The sequence below is a fragment of the Schistocerca nitens genome, chromosome 10, assembly GCF_023898315.1.
Source record: "Schistocerca nitens isolate TAMUIC-IGC-003100 chromosome 10, iqSchNite1.1, whole genome shotgun sequence".
Classification (NCBI taxonomy): domain Eukaryota; kingdom Metazoa; phylum Arthropoda; class Insecta; order Orthoptera; family Acrididae; genus Schistocerca; species Schistocerca nitens.
The window spans coordinates 174,990,562-175,013,434 of record NC_064623.1 but is presented as its reverse complement, the minus strand read 5'-3'; the positions used below and the strand labels follow the sequence as shown (position 1 = coordinate 175,013,434).

General features: G+C 43.7%; 1 protein-coding gene across 2 annotated transcripts in view; it reads right to left on the bottom strand.

Annotated features, from left to right (window-relative positions):
- LOC126210391 (dihydropyrimidinase-like) overlaps positions 1–22,873 on the bottom strand; it is an 89,469-nt gene that overhangs the window by 13,005 nt on the left and 53,591 nt on the right. For both annotated transcript variants that reach the window (XM_049939620.1, XM_049939621.1), the window contains exons 9-10: positions 13,931–14,156; positions 13,666–13,776 (exon numbers count right to left, since the gene is read on the bottom strand). In XM_049939620.1, coding sequence (XP_049795577.1) covers positions 13,666–13,776; positions 13,931–14,156 — 337 coding nt within the window. The remainder of the gene's footprint in view (positions 1–13,665; positions 13,777–13,930; positions 14,157–22,873) is intronic.

The window sequence follows — 22,873 nt, the reverse complement described above, 5'->3', positions numbered from 1 at the left end:
CAGGGAAAAGCAATTGAATCTCAATGTAGACAAGTGTAATGTGCTGCGAACACACAGAAAGAAAGATCCCTTGTCATTTAGCTACAATATAGCATGCCAGCAACTGGAAGCAGTTAATTCCATAAATTATCTGGGAGTACGAATTAGGAGTGATTTAAAATGGAATGATCGTATAAAGTTGATCGTCGGTAAAGCAGATGCCAGACAGATTCATTGGAAGAATCCTAAGGAAATGCAATCCGAAAAAAAGGAAGTAGGTTACAGTACGCTTGTTCGCCCACTGCTTGAATACTGGTCAGCAGTGTGGGATCCGTACCAGATAGGGTTGATAGAAGAGATAGAATAGATCCAACGGAGAGCAGCGCGCTTCGTTACAGGATCATTTAGTAATCGCGGAAGCGTTACGGAGATGATAGATAAACTCCAGTGGAAGACTCTGCAGGAGAGACGCTCAGTAGCTCGGTACGGGCTTTTGTTGAAGTTTCGAGAACATACCTTCACCGAGGAGTCAAGCAGTATATTGCTCTCTCCTACGTATATCTCGCGAAGAAACTGCGAGGATAAAATCAGAGAGAGCCCACACAGAAGCATACCGACAATCCTTCTTTCCACGAAGAATACGAGACTGGAATAGAAGGGAGAACCGATAGAGGTACTCAAGGTACCCTCCGCCACACACCGCCAGGTGGCTTGAGGAGTATGGATATAGATGTAGATGTAGATGACGAGGTATCCTCCTATGAAATGAAATGACACCCCGGACCATCATTCCTTGTCGGCCGGTACAGTGGGCTACAGGCAGTATGGTATCCCACCAGTGACTCTGCAGTCTCTGGACACGCCTTCGCTCTGAAATCTCATCGCCTGGAGTAGAACTGTATTCAGGGATGACTCCCGCTTCCAACTGAGCTCTGAAGCTGCCCTGGACAGCCGTCGGATTCCAAGCTGACTGTCCACCCGCCATGCGACCTGACAACCAGAAGCGAAGACCTGGAGTGTCATTTGATTTCATAGCAGGATCCCTTTGTTTGTCACCCGCGTCGCTCTTACAGCACGACAGTATGTCGAGATATTCTGCAGCCTGGTTTGTTGTCCTTCATGGCAATGTGTTCTGGGATTATGTTTCACAAGATAATGCTCGCCCACACACGACGAGCCAACGCGTAATGGACATATTTTAGATCTGGTAGCCACGAACAGACCAGACCTCATCGACGGTGTCAGTGTTGGGACAGGGATTAGTGATCATGATGTTGTCATTACGACTATGATTACGAAAGTTAAAAAGTCGGTCAAGAAGGCTAGGAAAGTATTCTTACTTGAAAGAGCACATAAGCAGTCGTTAGCATCCGACTTAGTAAATGAATCGACTTCATTTACTTCTGGTACGACGGACGTGGAAGAATTATGGACAGATTTTAAACACATTGTAAATGACGCATTGGACAAGTATGCGCCGAAAAAGTGGGTTACGGACGGAAAAGACCCACCGTGGTTTAACAGCGCAATTCGGAGAATGCTCAGGAAGCAAAGACAGTTGCACTCGCGGTACAAGAAAGATCGGGAGAATGAGGACATGCAAAAGTTAGTAGAGAATCGGGCTGCTGTAAAAAGAGCGATGCGCGAGGCATTCAACCACTACCACCGTCATACCTTAGCAAAGGTCTTGCTGAAAACCCAAGGAAATTCTGGTCTCGGTAAGCGGATCGAAGGCTTCCATCCAGTCACTCACTGATCAGTCTGGCCTGGAAACGGAAGACAGCAAAACGAAAGCTGAAATTTTAAATTTAGCATTTGAGAAATCTTTCACGCAGGAGGATCGTACAAACATACCGCCGTTCGAGTCTCTTACAGATTCCCATATGGAGGACATAGTGATAGACATCCCTGGGGTTGTGAAGCAGCTGAATAGGTTGAAAATAAATAAATCGCTAGGTCCTGATGGGATCCCAATTCAGTTTTACAGAGAGTACTCTACTGCATTGGCTCCTTATTTAGCTTGCATTTATCGCGAATCTCTTGCCCAACGTAAAGTCCCGAGCGACTGGAAAAAAGCGCAGGTGACGCCTGTATATAAGAAGGATAGAAGGACGGACCCTCAAAATTACAGACGAATATCCTTAACATCGGTTTGTTGCAGGATTCTCGAACATATTCTCAGTTCGAATATAGTGAATTTCCTTGAGACAGAGAAGCTGCTGTCCATGCATCAGCACGGCTTTAGAAAGCATCGCTCCTGCGAAACGCAACTCGCCCTTTTTTCACATGATATCTTGCGAACCATGGATGAAAGATATCAGACGGATGCCATATTCCTTGACTTCCGGAAAGCGTTTGACTGGGTGCCCCACTGCAGACTCCTAACTAAGGTAGGAGCATATGGGATTGGTTCCCAAGTATGTGAGTGACTCGAAGACTTCTTGAGTAATAGAAACCAGTACGTTGTCCTCGATGGTGAGTGTTCATCGGAGGTGAGGGTATCATCTGGAGTGCCCCAGGGAAGTGTGGTAGGTCAGCTGTTGTTTTCTATCTACATAAATGATCTTTTGGATAGGGTGGATATCAATGTGCGGCTGTTTGCTGGTGATGCTGTGGTGTACGGGAAGGTGTCGTCGTTGAGTGACTGTAGGAGGATACAAGATGACTTGGACAGGATGTGTGACTGGTGTAAAAAATGGCAGCTAACTCTAAACATAGGTAAATGTAAATTAATGGAGATGAATAGGAAAAAGAATCCTGTAATGTTTGAATACTCCATTAGTAGAGTAGCGCTTGACACAGTCACGTCGATTAAATATTTGGGCGTAACATTGCAGAGCGATATGAAGTGGGACAAGCATGTAATGGCAGTTGTGGGGAAGGCGGATAGTCGTCTTCGGTTCATTGGTAGAATTTTGGGAAGATGTGGTTCATCTGTAAAGGAGACCGCTTATAAAGCACTAATACTACGTATTCTTGAGTACTGCTCGAGCGTTTGGGATCCCTATCAGGTCGGATTGAGGGAGGCCATAGAAGCAATTCAGAGGCGGGCTGCTAGATTTGTTACTGGTAGGTTTGATCATCACGCGAGTGTTACGGAAATGCTTCAGGAACTCGGGAAGGAGTCTCTAGAGGAAAGGAGGCGTTCTTTTCGTGAATCGCTACTGAGGAAATTTAGAGAACCGGCATTCGAGGTTGACTGCAGTACAATTTTACTGCCGCCAACTTACATTTCGCGGAAAGACCACAAAGATAAGATCAGAGAGATTAGGGCTCGTACAGGCAGTCATTTTTCCCTCGTTCTGTCTGGGAGTGGAACAGGAAGAGAAGATGCTAGTTGTGGTACGAGGTACCCTCCGCCACGCACCGTATGGTGGATTGCGGAGTATGTATGTAGATGTAGTTTCAGCTGCTTGTTTTCAGCTTGCCAAACCCTACCCTGGCTAGCGAGGTCACCAACTCAAAACGTCTATAGCATTAACGGGAGGGCCATCCAATGCGCTCCTGATTTTCACGATGTAACGCCCCAGTTGGATAGAATTTGGCACCGTATCGTCCAGGAGGACATACGACAACTCTCTCTCAATCAGTACCAAGTCGAATAACTGCTTACATAATGTCCAGAGGTGGAAGCTTTTTCTCTCGAATAAACCGTACAATTTGTCTGAAATTGTAATCATTTCTTTGACTGTAGATGTACATCACAGCTGCCGATTTCAGGATAATTCCATCGCGATGTGTCGCTTTTTGTCATAGATTGAATATCATGTTGATGGTGTTGGGACAGCAACCAGCCACAAATTTACTTTCAGTTCCTTTATTCAAAGGGTACCGTTACCGGTTTCGAATCGTTGTGATTCGTCTTCAGACGGTTTACACGCTCTCCTTATAATATGTGGCGTGTTTTTTTTTACAGATTAATTGTCCTAAAATACAAATAACACATAATTATAAGCACTCCACACACACATGATTGCGTTACAGATTTTCGTTGCATATGACTTACGTGAGATGTCGGTTTGGAGTGTTTGTTTTCATAACATTCGTCCAACAGATGTGAATACATTCCCAGTGCATTCTTATTGTTGCACACGTAAATTTTTCTCACTGAACACTTTAGATTTGTCACAGAGAAGATTTCTACCACGCACCACATATTTAGATACAAACAAAGAGCTTACAAACATACGAGTAACAGAGATGCTATGATATATCGTAACATTTGAAGATGTCCTATGTTTGGAAAGGATCATATTTTCACTTACGCAACTGAAATGCATTTTACGCTAGTACAGAGACATTGATTTTTTTGAGTTGATACTGTTACATTAATTATAAAGTTATTCCTTTTTTTTTTTTTTTTGCTATCCCAACACCATCAACATTTGTCTTCAAATAACAGCCACGGTCTCGAACCATGTCATCATATGACAAAATTGCATGAATTTCATGTTCTGTGATTAAAAGAAGTCGATAGCCTATACACTCCTGGAAATGGAAAAAAGAACACATTGACACCGGTGTGTCAGACCCACCATACTTGCTCCGGACACTGCGAGAGGGCTGTACAAGCAATGATCACACGCACGGCACAGCGGACACACCAGGAACCGCGGTGTTGGCCGTCGAATGGCGCTAGCTGCGCAGCATTTGTGCACCGCCGCCGTCAGTGTCAGCCACTTTGCCGTGGCATACGGAGCTCCATCGCAGTCTTTAACACTGGTAGCATGCCGCGACAGCGTGGACGTGAACCGTATGTGCAGTTGACGGACTTTGAGCGAGGGCGTATAGTGGGCATGCGGGAGGCCGGGTGGACGTACCGCCGAATTGCTCAACACGTGGGGCGTGAGGTCTCCACAGTACATCGATGTTGTCGCCAGTGGTCGGCGGAAGGTGCACGTGCCCGTCGACCTGGGACCGGACCGCAGCGACGCACGGATGCACGCCAAGACCGTAGGATCCTACGCAGTGCCGTAGGGGACCGCACCGCCACTTCCCAGCAAATTAGGGACACTGTTGCTCCTGGGGTATCGGCGAGGACCATTCGCAACCGTCTCCATGAAGCTGGGCTACGGTCCCGCACACCGTTAGGCCGTCTTCCGCTCACGCCCCAACATCGTGCAGCCCGCCTCCAGTGGTGTCGCGACAGGCGTGAATGGAGGGACGAATGGAGACGTGTCGTCTTCAGCGATGAGAGTCGCTTCTGCCTTGGTGCCAATGATGGTCGTATGCGTGTTTTGCGCCGTGCAGGTGAGCGCCACAATCAGGACTGCATACGACCGAGGCACACAGGGCCAACACCCGGCATCATGGTGTGGGGAGCGATCTCCTACACTGGCCGTACACCACTGGTGATCGTCGAGGGGACACTGAATAGTGCACGGTACATCCAAACCGTCATCGAACCCATCGTTCTACCATTCCTAGACCGGCAAGGGAACTTGCTGTTCCAACAGGACAATGCACGTCCGCATGTATCCCGTGCCACCCAACGTGCTCTAGAAGGTGTAAGTCAACTACCCTGGCCAGCAAGATCTCCGGATCTGTCCCCCATTGAGCATGTTTGGGACTGGATGAAGCGTCGTCTCACGCGGTCTGCACGTCCAGCACGAACGCTGGTCCAACTGAGGCGCCAGGTGGAAATGGCATGGCAAGCCGTTCCACAGGACTACATCCAGCATCTCTACGATCGTCTCCATGGGAGAATAGCAGCCTGCATTGCTGCGAAAGGTGGATATACACTGTACTAGTGCCGACATTGTGCATGCTCTGTTGCCTGTGTCTATGTGCCTGTGGTTCTGTCAGTGTGATCATGTGATGTATCTGACCCCAGGAATGTGTCAATAAAGTTTCCCCTTCCTGGGACAATGAATTCACGGTGTTCTTATTTCAATTTCCAGGAGTGTATTAATGAAACAACATAATGATCAGTTTTCTCTAAATATGTGATGATGGCGGTAAGTGATCAGCAGCGCAACAGGCAGTAGTATATTACATCCTCTTCTGTGGAACGTGTCAGACACACGTTGTGGCTAAATGAGGTCAAAATGTTTATTAGCTTCACAATCCTCAACATACTGCATGTATTAAGAACAACAGTACTCAATGTCATGGCGGCATACGTGGCTACAGTCAAATCATAATTAGTGAAAAGAAATGGTACAGAAGGAATAGCCGGCACTGATGACGGTTACTTAACACCAAAAATAGTAGTCGTATCTGGGACTATTCCGAGAAAAAAGCCAGGCTCTCTCACAAGATCTCAACGCTGATGAGAAGTGTTATTCCAATGCCTAATACAGTCATGAGTCTGGAGTCAACTTTTCCTTAAGAGGTGCAATGCACTTCACCAGAATTCTACCCTTAAACTTGTTCTTCCGGTTACGACCCCTTTTACTGATGTCAGCTCTTACTTCCTAGTACCGTGTGAGGATGGCTGCTTTCTTGAATAGAGACTACTTCTGGGACTCTGTATCTGCTATTTTCACAGTCAACCAGAACTGTTTCAATATTATAACTCAAGAAACTGTTTTAATCGCTAATTTGTTGATGTTGGATGTTCATATATATTTCTATTCTAGAGAATTGTTTCAGTGTCTGGAGTCCATATAAAGTCATCTCTATGGATGAAATTGCAGGAGTACAAAGATTTGCCAGTACACTGATCAGCCAGAACATTACGAGCACCAAATATATATTGAGGAAGCAGTAAAGGCAACAAAGCAAAAATTCGGAGTAGGTATTAAAATCCATGGAGAAGAAATAAAAACTTTGAGGTTCGCCGATGACATTGTAATTCTGTCAGAGACAGCAAAGGACTCGGAAGAGCAGTTGAACGGAATGGACAGTGTCTTGAAAGGAGGATATAAGATGAACATCAACAAAAGCAAAACGAGGATAATGGAATGCCGGCCGGGATGGCCGAGCGGTTCTAGGCGCTACAGTCAGGAACCGCGAGACCGCTACGGTCGCAGGTTCGAATCCTGCCTCGGGCATGGATGTGTGTGATGTTCTTAGGTTTGTTAGGTTTAAGTAGTTCTAAGTTCTAGGAGACTGATGACCTCAGATGTTAAGTCCCATAGTGCTCAGAGCCATTTTTGATAATGGAATGTAGTCGAATTAAGTCGGGTCATGCTGAGGGAATTAATTAGGAAATGAGACACTTAAAGTAGTAAAGGAGTTTTGCTATTTGAGGAGCAAAATAACTGATGATGGTCGAAGTAGAGAGGATATGAAATGTAGACTGGCAATGGCAAGGAAAGCGTTTCTGGAGAAGAGAAATTTGTTAACATCGAGTATAGATTTAAGTGTCAGGAAGTCGTTTCTGAAAGTATTTGTATGGAGTGTAGGCATGTATGGAAGTGAAACGTGGACGATAAATAGTTTGGACAACAAGAGAATAGAACCTTTCGAAATGTGGTGCTACAGAAGAATGCTGAAGATCAGATGGGTAGATCACATAACTAATGAGGAGGTATTGAATCGAATTGGAGAGGAGTTTGTGGCACAACTTGACAAGAAGAAGGGACCGGTTGGTAGCACATGTTCTGAGGCATCAGGGGATCACAAATTTAGCATTGGAGGGCAGCGTGGAAGGGTAAAAATCGTAAAGGGAGACCAAGAGATGAATACACTAAGCAGATTCAGAAGGATGTAGTTTGCAGTAAGTACTGGGAGATGAAGAAGCTTGCACAGCATAGAGTAGCATTGAGAGCTGCATCAAAGGAGTCTCAGGACTGAAGACCACAACAACAACAACTTAATAGACGGTATGTCCACCTTTGGTACGGATAACAGCGGCGACGCGTCGTGGCGTGGAAGCAGTGAGGCTCTGGTAGGTCACAGGAGTGACCCACAAGTCACCTAATTCCCGTAAATTCCTCTTACAAGGGGAGACCGCCAATTGTGAAATTCAGATTCGATTCATACTGCGCATAATAAAAGATCGTGGCCAAAGGTGTAATGTGGCAAAGCACCAAGACGCACATCTCAGCCGTTGTCGAGAAAATCGACAGTTAAAAGAAACCGTTGCGGTGAAATACTCTCTACGATTAATAATTTTCTACGGCGTCGTGGCGCAGCGGTAAGCGCTCGGGTTCGTAATCCGAAGGTCGCCGGATCGAATCTCGCGCCATGCAACCCTTTTTTTTAGTATTTGCTTTTGTAATATATATATATATATATATATATATATTCCCGGCAATCAGTTGGAACAAATGGCTCTGAGCACTATGGGACTTAACTGCTAAGGTCATTAGTCCCCTAGAACTTAGAACTAGTTAAACCTAACTAACCTAAGGACATCACAAACATCCATGCCCGAGGCAGGACTCGAACCTGCGACCGTAGCGGTCTTGCGGTTCCAGACTGCAGCGCCTTTAACCGCACGGCCACTTCGGCCGGCTAATCAGTTGGAACAATTATGCATATAATAAGTTGTTGAAAGTCGTTTGTCGTGGAAAAACTGGCGACCTCGAACATCATTATGTTTTCCGCAAACAAAGTTGTATTTCACAAATGTTGTTAATTGTCTTCATAATGTTAACCACGTATAGTTAACGGAAGACGTAGAAACGATATTCCGAAACGAATACGTATAGCGTAAGTCAAACGTTCGAATTAGAATAGAAACCCCACGAACGCAAATTTGCTGTGGCAGGTATGAAATATAAACTCCGTTACTCGCTCGTTACACTTGAAGGACAGATGTTGAATGGGCCGAAACGAGCCGCCGCATAACAGCGTAGTTGCCTGCTAACTTCGGAAGAAGGTAGATGTGGTCCCTAGCGCAACTTATAACATCGTCGAAAATCAGTGCGGACGTGAGAGCTTTGGTACACCCTGTTAAACAAACGGAAAAATGGATCCGCCTTCACCAACATGCATAAGATTATATATATATATATATATATATATATATATATATATATATATATATATATATATATAAATCGAATTACAAAAAACTAATAATAAAAAAATGTTGCATGGTGCGAAATTCGATCCGGCGACCTTCGGATTACGAACCCGAGCGCTTACCGCTGCGCCACCACGCTGTAGAAAATTTTTAGTCGTAGAGAGTATTTCACCGCAACGGTTTCTTTTAACTGTCGATTTTCTTGACAACGGCTGAGAAGTGCATCTTGGTGCTTTGCCACATTACACCTCTGGCCATGAGCTTTTATTATGCGCAGTATGAATCGAATCTGAATTTCACAATTGGTGACCTCCCCTTGTTAGCATAACTTCACGATCCCTACAAAAGCTATACTCGAGCTATAATTTTACACAGCACGCATTTATGATAGTAATACAATTATTTCAACAATTTAAATTATTTAAGTACCTCTGTTATGCTTTGATATGGACTACACTAACCTGTCACAAGAGATACTGATCAGCCAGAACGTTATGACCAGGCGATAGCAGCACCACCTGGCGAGGTGGTTGCATGTAGCATCAGCGAGCGTGCTGTTCGTCTGTAGAATGGGGAAGGCGCCCCATCTGTCCGAGTTTCACCGAGGACAGAATGTGGCAGTGTACGACTTATCGGGTGAAACTCAGACAGATGGCGCGCCTCGCCCATCCTACAGACGAACAGCACGCTCGCTGCTACTGCATGCAACGTGCGCGTACCTCACCAGCAGATGCCTCGCCAGGTGACGCTGCGGCTTTATGTCGATGGTCATAACGTTCTGGCTGACCAGTGTCTCTTGTGACAGGTAAGTGTAGTCCATATCAAAGCATAACAGAAGTACTTAAATAATTTAATTGAGAATTGTTGAAATAATGGTGATACACTCATAAATGTGTGGTGTGTAAAATTATAGCTCGAGTATAGCTTTTGTAGGGATCATGAAGTTATACTAAGAGGAGTTAGAACACACAATAGGGGCATTAGGGCACTGATAGTCCCCTCATTTCATTAGGGACGTCAATATGTCAAACAAATTTAGTAAAGCTATTTCTACTGTACACTGCACAGTGTAAGTGGAGATATGAAAGTAATATCTAGATATAAAAGACCATGTCCAAATTGATTGACTTGTTACTCGGCAGACGGAAACACTAGCGATAGAAACTTGAAATTTGCAGAGAGTGTTGTTCTTATACTATAGGCGTCGTTTTAAGAAGGGATTTTTTGAAATTCCATCCCTAGGGTGAAGAAATAGGGGATAAAATGTTTTTCGAAAACCGGTCACTATTAAGGCAATTTTGAAGGTAGACCTACCAAAATAGATATTTGGTTTCTTGGCCAGAAATAAAGAAATATGCGTATCAGTATTTCTTGAGATTCAAGCCCTAAGGGGCTAAAATAGTGGAAATAAATGATTATTAAAGACTACTAAAGTAGTTTAAAGCTATATCTATGAAAATTGGTATTTCACTTCTCTGTTAGAAAAAAAAACACCTAGCACATTTTTTTTTTTGCTCTCAATCTCTGCGGAGGTGAAGTAGGTGGGGTGGAATGTTGTATGAAAATATTTCATTGTGAAAGCATTTTTAGAGCTACTGGTTTCAACAATATTAGATTCAAATTGTTTCTCCCACATATATGTTCTTTCTCCTTCTACATAATTAAAAAAAATGTATACATAACAATGCGCTGTTTTGTTTTCTCCCTCACCATCGATTTTACACAAAAAAAGAAAGTTTTATTTGTAGGTTTTCGGCTTATGATCAGAATATTATCTGTAAATGCAAAACTTTATAATCATGCCCATTCACAAACTAAAAATATGTGAGATATTGTCATTGAAGCTACTGTACTCAAACATCCAGCAGCTGGAGTCTCTCTCATACTTCAGATACCAACGATCAAAACCGATTTAATCATTCATTTTAAGCGACTCCAGTTCCCAGTCAAGGTCTTGCTTGCAAAGTGAATAAGAAAGACTCATGGTGGTAGAGTGGGAAAAGATAAAGTGGACAGAGGGGGGGAGGGGCAAGAGGAAACGGACATAGAGGGGAGGAGGAGATGAGTAGAGAGAGAGGGGGAGGAGGTGATGTACAGAGAGAGAGGAGATGAGGAGGAGGAGATGGACAGAGAGAGAGAGGGAAGAAGAGGTGGACTGAAAGAGGGGGTGAGAAAAGTACATCCAGTTCCTACATGTATTTGGCAATTGAAAAGCATTGCTAGGTTTGTTAGTAACTGCGTATACAAAGGACAGAAAGTGCAATCTCATCCCCTCCCCCCTCCCCCCTCCCCCTCATCTGCCCATCATCACCACTTAGAGGGAGGGAGGGAGGGGGAGGGGGAGAGGGAGAGGGAGAGGGAGAGGGAGAGGGAGAGGGAGAGGGAGAGGGAGAGGGAGAGGGAGAGGGAGAGGGAGAGGGAGAGGGAGAGGGGGGGGGGAGAGAGAGAGAGAGAGAGAGAGAGAGAGAGAGAGAGAGAGAGAAAGGTTAGAGATTAAGTTCAGCTGTACTTTCTCCAAGAACTTTGGAAGTGATAAATGGTCACAAAGATAAATAGTTGAAGTCCTGGCAAAGTATATGGTCTAGTTGTTCCAGTGCATGATGACACTGGGTGATGAGGAGGGTTCTACTTTGTAACTGGTCTGAGGATTAGAGGTGTTGAGGATACGGTGTGGGAAGTTTGGGGGTAGTGCCTGTCTGTGAAGATCTTAGTTAGCAAATTCAGCAATATATTTCTTGTCACTTCAAATACTGCACCAACGGAACCAATCCCAAATAATTTGGCCAACCATGGATGGCGCATTTGCAGTGTCGAGAAATCCCTTGCTCAGTAAGCTGAGGATCTTATGAAAGCCTTCTGAGACAGGCACCAACCCCCAAACCTAGTCTGCAGATCGATATCCTGCACCATATCATTACATCGTCTGACCACTCCCAAGAACCACTGCAAAGGAACATCTACTTCAATAACCGATATCGATACTGCAACATTTGCATATTTGCACATTGCATCTTATTCACCAGGGCTACAAGTATTTATCATTCTGCCCACAAACGAGTATCATTCTACCCACAGTCCTTCCAATAACTTCCAAAGTTGTATTCAGTTGCTCACCCAGTCTGCAAATATCGTGTCCATACTTAACCCACATTTATTCCCAAACGCTTGCCAGGAGCCCAGTGAAATACCTGTCAGATAGCCCCACTCTAAACGTTCCTCTGCTGTCCTGGTACTGACTCATCGTATTCTATGCTATCAGAGGAGGGCCACCTGTGGAGGCATTCATGTGATATATCAGCTGTGTTGAAACTTCTGCAGAACACTAAATGTGGGCATGGCCACCAGACAGCTGTCCATCTGAATGAACAGCCACTGCTGAACAGTGGCAAAGGGCAAAAATGACCACCCACTAGTGTAACACATAACTCGGCGCTGCTTCACAAACCTAGCCATCTGGATCCTTCCTCCCAATACCAGCTTTTTTGAGCTACATAGGTGGAATTGGCCTTGCAACACATCTTTCTTTCCTGTAATCCTTCTGGCCGAAATCTCTGGTAGACCCCACCCCACTTTCACCATTACCCTGTCCCAAGGCCCTGACTTCACCCATCCTGCAGCCAACCCTCTTGCCCATAGTCTCCCCTTCCGCTGTTCTGTCTGCCCTTTCCAAACCCCCCCTTTCACATCACTACACGACACACGAGACCACCCAGTGTGGTGTTCATGCACCACTTCTGTTTGATGTGCACATGCTGGCTCTCCATCCCAGCTGTTAGTCACTTTTCCCAACCTCTCCCCTCCACTTGACACAATCCCCTCACACCCCAGATGAGTTGCAGAGCCTAGTCAGAGGACACAAGGCGGCCACACAGCGTGTGTGTGTGTGTGTGTGTGTGTGTGTATGTGTGTGTGTGTGTGTGTGTGTGTGTGTGTGTGTGTGTGTGTGTGTATACTCTGAAAAAGAAATCGACTGAAAGCAAAAAAAGGTCTCAGTTTAAAAATATGCTTTATTTTTTGTCTTCTGCAACTAGACAGTGCCAAAGCCTACCACGAAGTCGTACACACAACGGACACATGTACCACTCATTCATATAAATCCACCTATTGATTAAGGTTTAAATCTCTGAGTCATGTAATACAAATAAAAGAAATTGTGGGTGATAACAGAAAACTTGTAGTTTCAATTGACTCACTTAATGCCTCCATTATCCATCGAGTTGTTACCTCTACCCCTCTGATAACGTATAATGTATCTGCAATGTGTAACATGTTTATGTGCAAGTGATACTCTTTCAACATGGATTCATGAAACGTAAATGTATAATGTATCTGTCATGTGTAACAAGTTCATGTCCAAGGGATATCCTTACAACATGGATCCATGAAACGTAAAATGAATAAATAAATAAAATACCCTTAGTTCTGGAGATCGGTGCTGAAATTTAAGCAGTTACAGATGGAATAAGCTACTCACAGCTCTACAAAGGCGAGAAATGTTCAAGTGGAATTTTCTAGAGCTCGTTACCCAGCTGGGAACTCTCCATAACCCATAGGCGTGTTTCCAGCACCTATTCAGTCACAACGCTGCTTGTAACAACAAGATAAACCTTTAGCACCCCGTTTTCCAAGTAGTTTCTGGGAAGACTCTCTCTTAATCATCGCTTTAACACCAGAGACAGCTTACAATAATTTTATATCATCATGTAAGGTAAGATATGCAACACATTTAATCATTTAGGTCATGTATGGTGTTATGAATATATACGTACCTCAAAAATGTTGAATTCAACAGCCTGATTATGAGTTTTAGCAGAAATAACTCTTGTCTTCACTGGATCCCAAACAACAATGTCAGCATCAGAACCAACAGCGATACATCCCTATATTAAATGTTCAATGAGAAATTAAAAACGTATTGTTTTACGTGTAAGATATTTGTTTAAAGCGAAAAATTATGCGAGGGAATTAAAGTTACTGCTTTTATAAGTCAATACCTATTCTACAATCTATGTTGCGTAGAAGACCGACTCTCACCTTCTTAGGATAAATATTAAATATTTTTGCTGCGTTTGTGCTGGTGACAGCAACAAAACGTCTTACATCCATGACGCCAGCGTGCACACCCTTCTCCCACACTACCGACATCCTGTCTTCAACACCATTCACACCATTTGGAATTTTGGTGAAATCGTCTTTACCCAGAGCTTTCTGGTCCTGACTGAATGTACAGTTGTCGCTGCCAACAAGCTGCAGTTTGTCTCTGAAATATAAAAATTATTAAGCCGTTCAGATTGTCAAATATGGAAGTATTTGACATAAGCAACGCAGGAAAGCAAAACAAAAGACGACACACAATTGTGCAGTAAAATTTTTTAGAGAGCACAGTCATTGTGTTAAATACATTTTTACAAATCTTTAACATCATGCAGCGCGTCAGCAACCGTATATGTATAGAAAATAAACAATTTTTTTCCAGTCTTCAGTTGCAAGGTAATTTTTACTCGTTTACCTAGGTTTCGATTCCAGTAATGGAATCTTCTTCAGAACAAAAATAAATTATTTTGAGAGCCAAACACTGGCCATGTCACAGATTAAAAATTAAAACAATGAAGACGCATAAGATTTCTGGCCGGCGTAGCTCCGTCTACGTTCGCCTTAATGGTTTTAATCTTGACAGACATAATCTTATGATTGTGCGTCTTTATTGTTTTAATTTTTAATCTGTGACATGGCCAGTGTTTGGCTCTCAAAATAATTTAATTTTTTGTTCTGAAGAAGATTCCATTACTGGAATCGAAACCTAGGTAAACGAGTAAAAATTACCTTGCAACTGAAGGCTGAAAAAATTGTTTATTTTTAAATACATTTATTTTATCGCTCTCTCTCTCTCTCTCTCTCAACACACACACACACACACACACACACACACACACACACACACACACACACACGGGGAGACAGAGAGACAGAGAGACAGAGAGAGAGAGAGAGAGAGAGAGAGAGAGAGAGAGAGAGCGCACAACATCCACGTCACAATATATGACGATTGTCGCGCGGAGTAGCCGCGCGGTTAGATGTGCAATGTCACGGATTGCGCGGCCACTGTCGCCGGAGGTTCGAGTCCTCCCTCGGGAATGCGCGTGTGTGTTGTTCTTAGTTTAAGTTACTTTAAGTAGTGTATAAGTCTAGGGACCGATAACCTCCGCCGTTTGGTCCCTTGGGAATTCACACAATTTTGAACATACGACGATTATGCAGATTGGTGATGCCAGTTCCTGTAAAGGTTGCTTCGACGGTAAAGAGGACTGCTGACAGAAATACCATGATTGTGATGGTCTGGTGCAAGAAACATCCACAAAATCCTTTCTGTACAGGAAAATTCATTGCTGATAATCCTTGCACTCGTTGCAGGGGATAGTCATAGTAGCGGTTGTCATGAGGGACACACTTGGTCGCCCTTTGGCTTAACGGGTCACTTGCCTGGAGCTTGTACTACGATCCGTCAAGTATCCTGTAGTAGAGATGGGTAGTTCAAGAACGAACGGGTGCAAAGGAACGGTTCACCAAGATGAACGAAAGGACCGAGGAACGAATTCCAAGGAACGATCGGTTCATAGTTCACTAGTTCCCTTCGGTCGCGGCGGTCACTTCGGCAGTTCTCGTTCCAGCCTCGGTCGCGTGCTCGTCTCAGTCTCGGTCTCCCTCGGCCGCACTCGTCGTTCTTCGCATGACCACCTGTCTCAGTTCCACTGCCGACTGCTCCTAGTTAGTTCAGTATCCAGTTGTTCGTTTCGTTGACTGCGCTCGCCCATTTTACATGTGTTCCAAACTGTTCTTGCACTTGGTTCTGCCTATTCAGCGTCCACGACCGGTAATCAAAAATTATTTTATAGTTACGTAAATTACATAAAAATTACGTTGTATCCAATAGGAACGTCATTTCAGGTAACAAAAGGGCATATCAACCCACTTCATTACATCGATGAACAGCAGCAAAACATACTTATATCAAGACAAGTTTTTTTTGTTACTCATATATTTATTGGTTTCATCGATTTGATTTAGCAACTAACTTTCAATAATTTGCCTGATTTTTAGTGTAAGAAAATTCGTATAAAAAGATTTTCGTGTATCTTTCATATACAAAACTTTACATTTGGGAAGGCTCTAATTATTTTTGAGTTTGGTTGTTTCCAATTTTCATTACCTGCTAGTTTGGTTTCTTTGAAAAAAAGAAGTGTGGGTTGTGGGTCATTTTGGCTCAGTAGGAAAAGCAGTGCCTCTCCATTTGAAAAGACATAGATTGTTATAAAATCGTATTTACTTATTATCTCAAAAACATTTGTTCAGAAGGAGCTTTCAAACGAAAAACTTTATTAGTGCGAAATTAATTATTATTATTATTGCTGCATTAACTTTAATAACATGCAACATAAAAACCTAATTTTTACTAAGCGTGTTACGCAAGTATGAAGACAAAACCACATTTTATTTCATACTTATATAAAGTCTACTTCGCCTACGAACTCAGAGACAACGTGAAGTATATATAGGGTGTAAACGATTATTGTTTACAACGTAGTACAGCAATGTAGTGGAAGTCGAAACGAAGAACTCTATACGAGACACTTGTGGTCTATTAAGTTGGGAAAGAGCCACCAACAGGTTTACAAGACTGCATGAGCTACAGCCTATGCGCGTCGCGTGAGATTTTCATGTTCTCCTCTCCAGCTCTCTACACATCGTCATCGATTGTTTCGCCATTGTTGCTAGCATTAGCTTGTTATTTCTTCACTGCCTAATTATTACATGTGTGTCTGTTTGTTGTATCTGCTCGCAACGGGCAACACATCGTCCGTAATTGGCGAGCAGTCTGTACTCGGGGCCGGTTTTCCGTGCGCCACCCTGTATTATTTCCGTGCGGTCAGCCACACAACGCTACAGTTGGCTGAACGAGAGGTTCTGCAGAATCACAGAAATTACTTCTAAAAGTGTGTAAGAATTCTGTAATGAATAAAAACTCTATACTCCAAGGGGGGAGGCAAGTGCCCCGTCTTGGCGCCCTTCATCCTTCAGTCACCTACACTATTGGTTTTCAGTTTTTCATAAGAACCATATAGCAAGCACAAATGAACGGTGGACGAGTAAAAATGAACGGTTCCCAAACAAGAACGATCAGCAGTGAACTAGTTCCCAAGGATGAACGAGTTTGGCCATCTCTATCCTGTACAATCCGCTCCTCCGATTCTGGTGTACGCACAGTCCGCATTCTCCCTGCACGTTCGCCTGTCTGAAAGGACCCACGGTCATACAAACGCTCAAAAAGGGCTTGAAAAGTTGTGTGATGTGATTGGTGTCTGTGAAGATATTTTTGGTATAGCCGTACCGCCTCTCGTCCGTTTCCATCTTTTTGACCCTACACAAACAAGATCTCGGTTTGTTCCAGTCGTGAATATCGGACGATTCTGCGGCTTACAGTACACTGCGTCAATCACACAGCCTGCAACACACGAGGAACCCACGGCACGTGGTCAGAGGAACTTTCATCCGTCAGCTCCACCTACCATGCCAACGCTGCATTTGCGGACACAGGTTCATAGGGCCCGTGCTCATAGGATCACATAACCTTAAACTTCCTTTCTTGTCGTTAATACTGAAACATTTAGAATTTATTCTGAAGCAGGGAATGGGGTTCGAGTCCCAGTCTGGTACAAATTTTCACTGTCGTCATTCGGTTATACACCTGATGGTTACCGATATTCGCAGCTGCTGACACATTTCATGTATTTCGTAACGGCCGTAATCGCCGCAGTGCCTGTTCCTTCGGACATTCATGCACTGTAACACGTAAGCATTCACGGCCGGCGTCTTCATAAATTAAAACTTCCAGGCTGACTTGCCGTGGTCCATATATAAAACTACTTCTCCTTCCTGACGTTTCGTTGCCTACTGCGGGCAACATCTTCTGAGGTGAGTCGGCAACTGGCTGTTACGCGCTGGAGGTCCCGCTTATACAGAGCGCTTAGATGGCGCCACCACTCGTCACGTGCTTTCGACTTTAAAACTCTCTCTGGCTAGTGCCATCTCTCTCGATTACAGGTAATCGATTGTCACTTCGTTGGTACAAAGTCGACCGCCATATCTTGTCTAGTTTTAATCCTTCTTCTTTTCTATTAAAATTATTTCCGTGCTTGTAGATCTCTATAGCTCCTCTATACATGCGGGTATAATAATGTGAGGACCTAGTTATCACGTTTGTCTCACTAAATTTTATTTCGTGATCACCGTCTTTGAAAACGTTTTCCGCTACAGCTGATTTGTCAATCTGTCCCAGTCTACAGTTCCTTTTGTGTTCCGTTAGGCGGGTGTTAACACTCCTTTTAGTCGTTCCAATATAAACCATGCCACAGCTACACGGAATTTTATACACACCTGGGGTGGCTAAGGGGTATCGTGCGTCTTTCACCGATCTTAAACTTTCACTAATTTTCTTGGTAGGTCGAAAGATTGTCTCCACTTGAAACTTGGCCAAAACTTTACCAATACGGTCAGTGATGTTATGAATAAATGGAAGAAAAACTTTTCCAGCCGCCGGTTGTTGTTGTCGTGTATTTTCGGACACTTTTCTTCTAGGGTGGAGTGCTCGATCTATTTCCTTGTCAGTGTACCCATTTCTCTTGAAAGCTGTTCGCAACGTCAGGAAGGAGAAGTTTTGTATATGGACCACGGCAATTCAGCCCGGAAGTTTTAATTAATGATTCATTAATTGCATAGTACTTCTGAACAACACAGGGCAGTGGGATATCGTATTTACTAAATTTAGTTTACATTCAGTACGGTGGAAGCACGTCCTTTCAGCCATCTGTCTCTCGGTCTTCCTCTTGGTCTCTTTCCTTTCAATTTCATCTGGGGTATCCTCCAGGGTATACTCTTCTCCTCCATTATCGTAACGTGTCCATACCATCTCAGCTTTGATTTCTCTATCTCCTCCTGTAATTAGCTCTCTGATCCTCTCGCCCGCATCTCGTGGTCGTGCGGTAGCGTTCTCGCTTCCCACGCCCGGGTTCCCGGGTTCGATTCCCGGCGGGGTCAGGGATTTTCTCTGCCTCGTGATGGCTGGGTGTTGTGTGCTGTCCTTAGGTTAGTTAGGTTTAAGTAGTTCTAAGTTCTAGGGGACTTATGACCACAGCAGTTGAGTCCCATAGTGCTCAGAGCCATTTGAACCATTTTTTTTTGATCCTCTCATTTCTTCTACATCTACATCTACATACATACTCCGCAATCCACCATACGGTGCGTGGCGGAGGCTACCTCGTACCACAACTAGCACCATCTCTCCCTGTTCCACTCCCAAACAGAACGAGGGAAAAATGACTGCCTATATGCCTCTGTACGAGCCCTAATCTTTCTTATATTTGTGGTCTTTCCGCGAAATGTAAGTTGGCGCCAGTAAAATTGTACTGCAGTCAACCTCAAATGCGGGTTCTCTAAATTTCCTAACTAGCGATTCACGAAAAGAACGCCTCCTTTCCTCTAGAGACTCCTTCCCGAGTTCCTGATGCATTTTCGTAACACTCGCGTGATGATCAAACCTACCAGTAACAAATCTAGCAGCCCGCCTCTGAATTGCTTCTATGTCCTCCCTCAATCCGACCTGATAGGGATCCCAAACGCTCGAGCAGTACTCAAGAATAGGTCGTATTAGTGCTTTATAAGCGGTCTCCTTTACAGATGAACCACATCTTCCCAAAATTCTACCAATGAACCGAAGACGACTATCCGCCTTCCCCACAACTGCCATTACATGCTTGTCCCACTTCAGATCGCTCCGCAATGTTACGCCCAAATATTTAATCGACGTGACTGTGTCAAGCGCTACACTACTAATCGAGTATTGAAACATTACAGGATTCTTTTTCCTATTCACCTGCATTAATTTACATTTATCTACGTTTAGAGTTAGCTGCCATTCTTTACACCAATCACAAATCCTGTCCAAGTCATCTTGTATCCTCCTACAGTCACTCAACGACGACACCTTCCCGTACACCACAACATCATGGCAAAAATGGTTCAAATGGCTCTGAGCACTATGGGACTTAACATCTATGGTCATCAGTCCCCTAGAACTTAGAACTAGTTAAACCTAACTAACCTAAGGACATCACACAACACCCAGCCATCACGAGGCAGAGAAACCACAACATCATCACCAGCAAACAGTCGCACATTGCTATCCACCCTATCCAAAAGATCATTTATGTAGATAGAAAACAACAGCGGACCTCACCTCCGATTGACACTCACCATCGAGGACAACGTACTGGGTTCTGTAACCTGTTTGTCTTTGTCACTCCAATACTGTTTCTCAAAAATGTCATCTCGTTAGCGTGTACTTTGTTTTTCTCTCTTCTTTCTCTCTAAACCACAATCCCATGTACAATTATTCCTTTCGATGGAGAATATTTTTGTTGAATGGTAGTATCTAGCACAGGGCTTCACAACATACGTGCTCGCGGAGCAAGCTGTGAGCAGCAAGGCGCGAGCACGGAGCAGCGCGAGCACGCTACCCCCACTACCGGACCAGAGCGGAGAGTGGGGAGAGTCACGTGGGGTACATAACAGCTGCCGCCAGTCGATGTAAATCCGCGGCCACCTGCAGGGATATCACTCACGAATTATTACTGCGACAAATGAAAAAAATAAAGGAGAATGTACACGTGCCACATAATTTTATTAGCTTAGTGTATGCCTCTACCATCTGTAGATACTGAAACTAAGAATTCCACGACAATCCTATATTTTCAACACTTTCTTCAACACTACTTAAAATATCACCTCCGGTTGTAGTGTTCTTCGTGGCTACTACATCGAGGAGCTCCTCTCTCACCTGAAGATCTCTTTTAACACCTCTAATAAATATGGCAAGCTGCGCTGTTCCAGTGATATCAAAACTTTCGTCCAGAGCTAGAGAATACGCCATAAAATCTTTACAGATATTTGCAAGCTGGCTCTGGACGTCGTCTGTCATGTCCTGTATGTGACGCATAATGGTCATGTTAGATAATGGCACAATCCGAAACTGTTCAACTTGAGATGGACACAAACGTTCCGCTGCAACTACCAAACATTCCTTTATTAAATCGCCATCAGTTAAGGGGCGCAGGGATTTTGCTAAAAGCAAAGCAATTTTGTAACCCACTCTGAGAGCTGCCTCAGTTGATTTTTCTTCGTCGTCCAGATCTTCTTCGGATAGCTTCCTTTTAAGTTTAATAACTTCCTGTGCACGATCTGGTCAATCACATTTTCCACGCCCGTAGTCTTTCGCGTGGTACGACATATAATGTCGCTGCAAATTAAATTTCGTAAAAGAATTCAGCGTTTTGTGACATACTAAACATTTTGCAACACCATCTTTTTCTGTAAACAGATACAATTCCCCCCAATGGGGGTTGAACTGCGAAAGCATGGTTGGGGTTACACAACGGCGACTTCACATGATTCTTAAGCAGCGAAGTGACTGTTAAGAGCTGATCGTAGAACTTTAAACGTTACACAGTCGGCGCGAATTCAATAGGCACGCTGCAGCCCTATTCAAACGTACGCGCGCATTTCCCATCCCTCCCCTCCCACCCTACTCCACGACGTTGCAGCTGCTCGCGAGCAGGCGCCTGAGCAGACGCGAGTACTCGCGCTCAAAACCGGCCAGTTGTTAAGCCCTGATCTAGCACAATAACTATGTACTCTGTCATACTACTACAAAGCATACTCAGTGGCAAGAAGCAACCACATCAAATGAAAAATGCATACTTATCCCGTGACAAGCCTTAATAAAGAGGAAGAGCAACTGTGTGAAAAACTGCTAACTTTAAATGCGAGAAAGTACAACAAAAGATGTGAACTAAAATAAAGTAAAATACTACATATGTATGTACGACACATTTAAACTGAACAGTTCACAGGTGGTTTGTAGTGTTTCATATAATACCAATATTAATACGGAATTCCATAATTTTTAACATTATTATTAGTTATATTCACAGCCATGTGGCCTAGCTATGGGGAGTCCACTTGCATGTATCACGTCTGAAATTTTTATAAATTCTCTGGAATTGGTTTTTTTCCGAAATTACCCGGAATTAGTGAGTTAGTGAACATCATCATCTTTTATGGGAGATACGTGGATGACATTCTTCTACTGGTTAATAACTCTCCAGAAGGAATAAAGCAAATTTTTGCAACCTTTAACAGTCTACATGAAAAAATAAAATTCACACAAGAGATGGAATGAGCTGATAGATTACTAAATTATCTTGATTTAACGTTGACTATTAAAGATGCTAAAATAGAGTTCAACATATCCCGGAAGGCAACTTATTCAGACAACATCATCCCAGCCGATTCAACCCACCCCCAAGCGCATAAAATGGCGTTTTTCTATTCTAATATCCATCGGGCGATTTCTATCCCGTTGTCAGATGTCAACCTCGAAAAAGAATTACAAATTCTCGAGAGTATTGCACAGAATAATGGCTATGATCCAAAGATAGTGAGGCAATTATATCATAAGAAAACGCGAAAAAGGACAACGACTTTTGTAAACACAAATACTCAAACCCAAGATCAGACCGAGAAATGGTTGTCGTTTCCTTATATGGGTAATGTCTCCTGTAAGATAGGGCCCCTGTTGAAAAGTTCAGGTTTTAAAATTTCCTTCTCAACGAATAATAGTTTAAAGCGAAATTTGGTTCATACCCTTGAGAAAGACTGATAAGTCAGCGAAATCAGGCGTATATAAGATTATGTGTGATGTTTGCCCATGTCACAGGTCAAACAGGCAGAGCTATAGCAGTAAGGTTTAAAGAACATCTTCCAATAAAGGGCGTAGGAACACGGGGGTCAGCCTTTGCGGAACATCTGGTGCAAATGGCTCATGCACCTAAACCTTTATGTGACATAGAGCTACTACATTGTGAA